This window comes from Manacus vitellinus, unplaced genomic scaffold (assembly GCF_001715985.3).
Source record: "Manacus vitellinus isolate BGI_N305 unplaced genomic scaffold, ASM171598v3 scaffold_14_pilon, whole genome shotgun sequence".
Lineage (NCBI taxonomy): Eukaryota > Metazoa > Chordata > Aves > Passeriformes > Pipridae > Manacus > Manacus vitellinus.
Genome location: NW_021939063.1, coordinates 6,179,449 through 6,186,917, shown reverse-complemented (window position 1 = coordinate 6,186,917; position 7,469 = coordinate 6,179,449). Strand labels below are relative to the sequence as shown.

The 7,469-nt window shown below is 41.7% G+C and overlaps 1 protein-coding gene across 1 annotated transcript in view; it reads left to right on the top strand.

Annotated features, from left to right (window-relative positions):
* The first annotated feature begins 273 nt into the window (after positions 1–273).
* The window catches only part of SLC25A26 (solute carrier family 25 member 26), an 83,743-nt gene continuing 76,547 nt past the window's right edge, over positions 274–7,469 (top strand). Inside the window, exons 1-3 of the mRNA XM_008925701.2 lie at positions 274–336; positions 3,490–3,646; positions 5,169–5,278. Of these exons, the coding sequence (XP_008923949.1) occupies positions 304–336; positions 3,490–3,646; positions 5,169–5,278 (300 nt within the window). The 5' untranslated portion in view covers positions 274–303. The remainder of the gene's footprint in view (positions 337–3,489; positions 3,647–5,168; positions 5,279–7,469) is intronic.

The window sequence follows — 7,469 nt, the reverse complement described above, 5'->3', positions numbered from 1 at the left end:
TTCTGGAGCGGCTGGGCTGGTATCGCAGAGCACACCGCCACCGAGCGATAACTAATTAACGCCCGGCGCTAATTGAGGGCACGGCCAAGGGGAGCGGCGTCGCTGCCCGCGGTGCGCAGGCGCAGGGCCCGTGCGCAGGCGCGGTGGGAGCCGCGCTCACGTGACCGCGGGCCGGGAGCGGTAACATGGCTGCGCCCATGGGCGCGCACGGGGCGCGGCGGCAGCGCCGGGGCTGCTCCTGCTGATCTTGTGCTGGGGCCAAGGGAGCCAGGCTGGGCCGCCACCGCCCACCGTCACCCCTACATGGAGCCACGGGAGTCCTGGGCGGCCTTGGCGGTGAGTGAGAGCGCCCAAAATAAGTTCTTTCGCCTAATGTTTAAGAGATCGATTCACACACAGAGTGGAGTTATTTGGTTTATTTACAGTTCTCCGGCGGGAAATCCACAAAGCCAGCACCGCGACTGTCAAAGCTTTTCACTATTTATGCATTTTAGCAAGCAAACCCATTGATGTTCATTGGCTACAAGTTGTGTAGTTTTGCTTAGTATTCTGTCTTCTGTTGGTTAATTATTCTCTAGTTCTTGTGATAATTAGTCCATGTGCTCAGTCTTTCTCTTCTTTTGGGTCGGTTGTTGTAAATTACCTTTTACCCAGATGGAGCTTATTCAGCACAGTTGCTAAGTCCTCCTTTCTTTCCTTCTGATCTATGGGGCTCTGCCAAGTGTCCCTGTGGCCTGTAAATTCTATGTCCACTATCAGTGGAACAACCTTGTTCCCAAGCTTTGGTAACTGCCCCCTATGTCTGAGATCGTTGAAAGGTGTAGGGCCCTAAACCTTAACAAGGCAATTCCACCAACAAGTAATGTGTCTTTCCAACATCTGGACATCATTTAGCGCTTGTTGGCTGCTCTCTGTTACACGGATTGAATCTCATTTCTTGTTAATTAGGTTTGAAAGTAGACAAAGATCAAAGGACATCCTTTCTTAAGGAAATTTTTACAAAATGTTCCACATTTTGCAGCAGCCCTGCCTGTTGCCAAGGTGATGTGCTGAGCTGAGGGATGGCTGTGGTTCATCCCCCCAAGGCTTCAGTAGTCACCCTGGGGACACAGGGAGAGCCTGACTTAGTGATGCATTTCCCACCCTAAAAGCTGCTTTTAAGCAAGGGGGTGAGACCCCCAGTTGCCATGGCTGGGGACATCCTTGGAAACTTCCAGGGCTAGCTCTGGGTTCTGTGTGGGAGTCAGGGATGTGGTGCCCTGGGCTAGCGTGGGGACAGCTGGGGGAGAGTTCAGCTCCCTGCCCCAGACACTCCAGGGGAAGGTTGTTTGGTCACAGTTCAGTGCCTTGTAATTGGGTCCTGGTTTTGTTTAACTCTTGTGATGGAGTTTATAAAATCATAGAATATCCTGAGTTGGAAGGGACTCACAAGTATCATTGAAGTCCAGCTTCTGCCCCTGTACAGAACAGCCCCAAGAATCCCACCATGTGCCTGAGAGTGTTGTCCAAACACTCCTGGAGCTCTGGCAGGGTTGGTGCTGTGACCACTGCCCTGGGGAGCCTGTTCCAGTGCCCAAACACCCTCTGAGGGAAGAACCTTTTCCTAATGTCTAAACTAAACCTCCCCTGGCACAGCTTCAGACCATTCCTTGGGTCCTGTTCACAGAGCAGAGGTCAGTGCCTGCCCCTTCTCTTCCCCTCGTGAGGAAGCTGCAGATCACAATGAGCCCTCAGTCTCCTCTTAAATAAATTTAACCTGTATGTCCAACTCCTGGTAAAGGCTCTTCACCTCTTTGACTTCTGATAACACTACTGTTACTGACAGATGAGGGAGAAGGTGTGTTTTAGGTATCTTATTATCCCAAAATCATCCCTGTTCTCTGCAGATGAGTAAGCACACAGATACTGTCACCTGATGGCAGATGCTCTGTTGGCTGCTTCATGAATTTAAATGACATTTAAGATACAGAACTTTGAGAACTTAAAGAAGCAATTAGTAACTTTTGATTCATGCTGTAACAGATGGCTAGATTAAATCTGATTAAATCTGATCAATGTTATTTTGAGCAGATAAGGATTTTGATGAGAAGGAGTGAAGAAAAATCAATGCATGCAAAATAGCCAACTAGATTAAAAGAGTAATTAACTTATTGATTAAACCTTTAGTAGTAGATAGTGAGCACCTCTCTGAATCCTCTGTTGCCCTGAAAAAAATTATCAGAGTAACACACATGTGATTTGTTTTCAGGCAGAGTTAAAAATCTGTGCAGCTGTTTCTCGTGTGCTATTCTATATGAAGTAGACTTCAAACTGTCTTTTGTGTTCTAGCACTGCATCCAAATAATGTCTCATAATGGATTAATGCTAACTATTGATTTATTTTTTTTAATTAGATTTTCTGTTTATTTCAGTCTTGTCTCCCTGTTTTTGCCAAGTAATTATTTTCTACAATCAGCCATGCCGTGGGGTAACTTAAAAAAAACCCACAGTCATCTAGAAACACAGACAATGGAAGAAGATTGAGCTCTAGTTGAACCAATTTTTTTAGGGTTTTGTTTTATTAATTGCTTTGGTTAAAAACTTTCCCCTTTTCCTTATGACTTTGAAAACATCTTTATTGAATATGATTTCCAGTACCTGAAGGGAGCCTACAAGAAACATGGAGAGTGACTTTTTACAAGGGCATGTAGTGAAAGAACAAGGGGAAATGGCTTCAAACTGACAGAGAGAATGTTTGGATTAGATATTAAGGAAAAATTCTTCCCTGTGAGGGTGGTGAGGCCCTGGCACAGGTTACCCAGAGAAGCTGTGGATGTCTCATCCCTGGAACTGTTCCAGGCCAGGTTGGATAGGGCTTGGAGAAACCTGGTCTAGTGGACAAGGGGTTTGGATCTTTAAGATTCTTCCCAATCCAAACCATTCTGTGACTTTATGATTTTTTTTAATAGGCTTTTATCAGCTAAAGAAAATAAAGCAGCTTTACTTTAGGCTTTGTTCAACAAAGGAAATGGGGTGGGAGGAACACTTTAAATGAAGAAGTTTGCTGGAAAAATGTGAATATGCTTTCTAGAGATGCTTACAGGGGGAGCAGAATTGCTTCAGTCTTTCTCTGATCTTATAACACAACTCCTGGAGGTGTTGGTCCCTCAGTGCTATGTTGATAAGTGACATCCACTGTCTTGCTTTTCTGTATAGTGGGGAAGTGTTGCATTGCTTTGCTTGCACTATGCAAAACATTGAAATTGTTTTGAAAATACCTTAAAAATGGTTTAAAAGTTGTAATATCTATTACTTTCTTCTGTTCAAGCTTCCCTGTTATAGCTATAGAAGCTACTGAGGTCTGTGTAGGACCATCAGTTTATAAACTGACCTCAGGAAGGCCACAGTCAGTAGTGCTGTGGGTTAGTCCTGTCTCAGTTTCTCACATAAGCAGCACAGCTTCACCCCTGAAGGTATTAATGTGCTTTATTCCATGGTTTTGTCTTGAAGGCTGGTGGAGTTGCTGGTGTCTGTGTTGACTTGATCCTTTTCCCCCTGGATACTGTAAAAACAAGACTGCAGAGTCCTCAAGGATTTAGGAAGGCTGGTGGTTTTCGTGGCATCTATGCTGGTGTTCCTTCCACTGCGATAGGATCCTTTCCAAATGGTAAATTGTCTTTGGGTTTTGCTTTGTCTTATTTCAGTGGGAGTTTACGTTGTATAGGACATTCGTGTCCGTGGCTTCCTCTCCTGCAGGTGCCTGTTTGGATTCTGTGAGTCCATGTCCAGCTGTGAAGAGCAGATTCTAGAATTGTACAGTATTGAGCAAACTCTGAGCAAGCCTGGAGTGAAGGCTGCTGCATGTTCACTCTGAAAAGCAACCCTAATTCCTTGAAAGGGTACCTGGATATAAACCTTACTTATAGGGGCACTCTAAAGCATTTCTAGGTGCCAAAGAGGGCTTGAGTCTTCCTTGCCCTGGACACTTTAGTCATGACTCACTCTGCCACAGCACTGGAAATAAATCAAAGTCCGAAGTGCTTGAGCAACAATATACTTTCGAAATACTTTTGAAACTGATCTTTTTAAAAAGTAAACACTTGTAGTTCCTGCAGAGAAAAGGCATCTGAAATTCCTGATGCCTTTGTCCATTTTGTCTTTGTAGGGAGGGATGAAAAAACAGCAAGCTATGCTGTCAGACATAAATGTCAGGAGAACTTTGCTGACAAATCCACTGACACCTTCAGATGTTTGATGTCCTTCATAAGGTGATATAAAAAAAATCAGTTCTTTATCTTGGCTGCTCTGTTATCTCCTTTTGAGGTGATAAGCATCTTTTGATTAGCAGAAGGCAATTCACATGGCCCTTCTGTACAATTAAAATCTGTTCCCCCGCAAGACATGTCATTTTTTCCAGGCTTTACATCTCCAAAATCTGAACTGTGGTTTTATCTTTCCAACATATAACTGAGAACTGAAATTATCTTTAGGAGAAGGAATAACCCTTAAGGTGTAAGTGCCTTTGTAGTTGACTGTTGCAGTGAATAAACACAGCTCATGTTGCTGTGTTCAGCTTAGTTTTGTATGATTTTTGTTCACTGTAGAAAACCTTTGCAAGTCTTTGACAAACTTGGGAAAAAAAAATGGCACTAAATTGCAAAATATTAAACTGACGATAGCAGGGAAGAAGTTATTAATGAACTGCTACTGAAATAGTTTTGCACATGAAGGAGGGCAGAATTGTATCAAGCACCTTGATGAATTTTGGGTTCGTTTGTTTTTCTTTTCAGTTAATCAATTGTTTTTCGTTCACGTCCAGAAAAAGACCATCCATTCAATTGCACCCAAAGATCTTCTCTCTATCTGTGAATATGGAAGATACCGTTTTTTCAAAATGTGCTGGACATTCATGACTAATTAACACATTTTGTCTCTGTATGAAATGTTGCCTAAAGTCCTGACACCTTTGATATTAATGGGATGTTTGCCAGGATAGCCAGGAGCATAAACCTCTGAAGGAATTATCCCTCAGATTTTGTTCATACTGTTGTACTGTTATGGTGTAAAAACATCCTGGTTTTAACTACAATTGCACAATAATAGGTGTCAAAATCCACCTCTAAATGCTTTTTGTGCTAGTTCTGTGATGGAGGAACAGTGAAATGACTGCATGTATTCTTGAATTTCAGCTGCTGCATTTTTTATCACGTATGAGAATGTGAAATCCGTGCTGCCCCAAGGCTCTTCATCTTACCTGTCTCCAGCAACACACATGGTGGCTGCCTCCCTTGGGGAAGTGGTAAGAAGGAAGTTCATATATTGTGTGTCCATGAGAGGAGAGGAAACCATTCAATTATGAAAACTTGGGTTTGGCATCATATCTTATTGAGTGTTGACCATACTTGTGACAGTTCTTACACATTGGCACTTGTAAGGATTGTTTCAAAGTGAGTAAATGACTTAATAACAATTCTTAGTGGGTCTATTGGCTCATCTTCCTAAGTCAGTAGAGGGTGAAAGTGTGAATTGTTCGAAAACATACATAAACCTTTACAGGATAGAGCTGTGTGACTTCATGTACCAAACAATGTGTAAGCTTTCCCGATGAAGCCTGTGTCAGTGGAAAATATAGTGGATAATCTAATGAAGCTTCTTCCCTTGGGATGAACATCTGTATATTTTAGCGACAGCTTTTCACATGGTCTCCAGAACACTCTTCTTTGTCAAGTAGGTTATTTATAGTATATTCCCTCTGCCTGTGAGGCTTCTGTGAGAAAGCTGTAACTGGGTAATTTAATTAGCAGTAGCCAAAAACCAGTTGGCTATAAATGACTCCTTCCAGCAGGACCTGTTGCCCTGTTTTTTCCAAGGGGGTCTGTAGTCTGTGACCCTTAGAACTCAGGCACTTACTGCTTTCATTTTGGGGCTGACAGAGGTGGTGCAGCACAGTTAAATGAGTTGCTCAGGGCTGCCTCATGTGCTTGGCTCTTGCTACTTGAAGGCCAGAGAAATGTATATTGGTAGTCATTGAAATGGCAATGTCACTTAATGGTGTGGAAACTGCAATATTGTAACAGCCATTTTTCAGCTCATTTTTCTGCTTTTGCTAGCTTTTTCTTCTCCACTTGGACTGATGGGTGTGAGAGGAGAACTAAGCTGTAGAATACCTGAGACAGGGATTTGGAGGTTTGCTACAACACACCTGTAAAAAAATAGCACAAAGCAAGACCTTCTCACATTTAGTCTTAGTTGATCAATAGAAATATATAAACTAGTCCAAATTGCACCAGGGTGAAAGTTATAGTTTTATTGATTAGTCATTAAGTTTTATGCAGGGCATAACCACTGGGACTATTATTTTGTCAGTAGTTCTTTTTGATAATATGTACTTTTCTTGGATTGTATACTCTAATAGTTATTAAAATATAAATTGCTTTTAAATGTGAAATAATAAAGCACACACTCTGTCATGTTAGATTCCTAAGGCATGTCTTTGCATTTCCACACTGTTTTTTTACGAAACAGAGAAATTAAGATTTAGAGCAAAAAAAGTGATGTTGGATATCTAGGTTTGCTGGTGAGCATAAATGAGTCAGATAGCTTCTTGTGCACAAATAAAATGTGAGTATGTGCAAAGCTTAAAGGTGTGTTTGTGCTGACCAATATGTGTTTTGAATGTGACCCACTAAAAATAATATAATAGGTAAAGAGGAAGAGGAAGAGAGACAAAGTTTGCATCAAGATATGATAAAATATATGTGAGAAATCAGTCAAATGGGAAATCTTAGTTGTTATAACAGCCCTTCTTCTGTCTTGTTTGCAGTCTGTGGAAATTCATGGGAAAGAAAGTCTCCTGGGATGGCTTTGGTTCATTTTTCCAGTTCCAAGCAGTGAGAAGGCAGAGGTTGTAGCAGTGTTTTGTTTTTTTTTTCCTTTTAGGCAGGAGAAATATAGAAAGCTAGTCTCATCTCCCAGAGTGAGATAAAGAAAAGTACATACAAAATCTGACCCTGTTAAACATAATTAGTTTTTCCTATAACTGAATCTCGCCGTAAAGGGACTCCAAATATCCCATAATACACGAAAAATTACTTACAAAGACACAGCCAAAATTCTAGAGGACACATACATGGTATACCATCTCATCAAGGAAGAAGTAGGTTGAAGAATACATGAGTTACCAAGGGGGAAAAACCCCTTATTATACCACTTGTGTAACTGAAATCTGGAGATAGGAAACATACTTACTGCATCCAGGACATTGGAATTTTTCATCCTGACTCGACTTTGCCCTGTATGTTTAGTCTGCCTGTATCTTTACACTGAGCTGCCAAATGTGCTTGGAAAACATGATATCATAGGGAGTGGAAAGGAAAACCAGATGTTCTAAAATTTTACTTTTAATATTCTGAGGCGGTATTAGTAACTCTGAGAAGAAAGTATTTTTAACCTCTTAGTGCCCATTTTAAGTAGTAACCAGGTGGGTATTG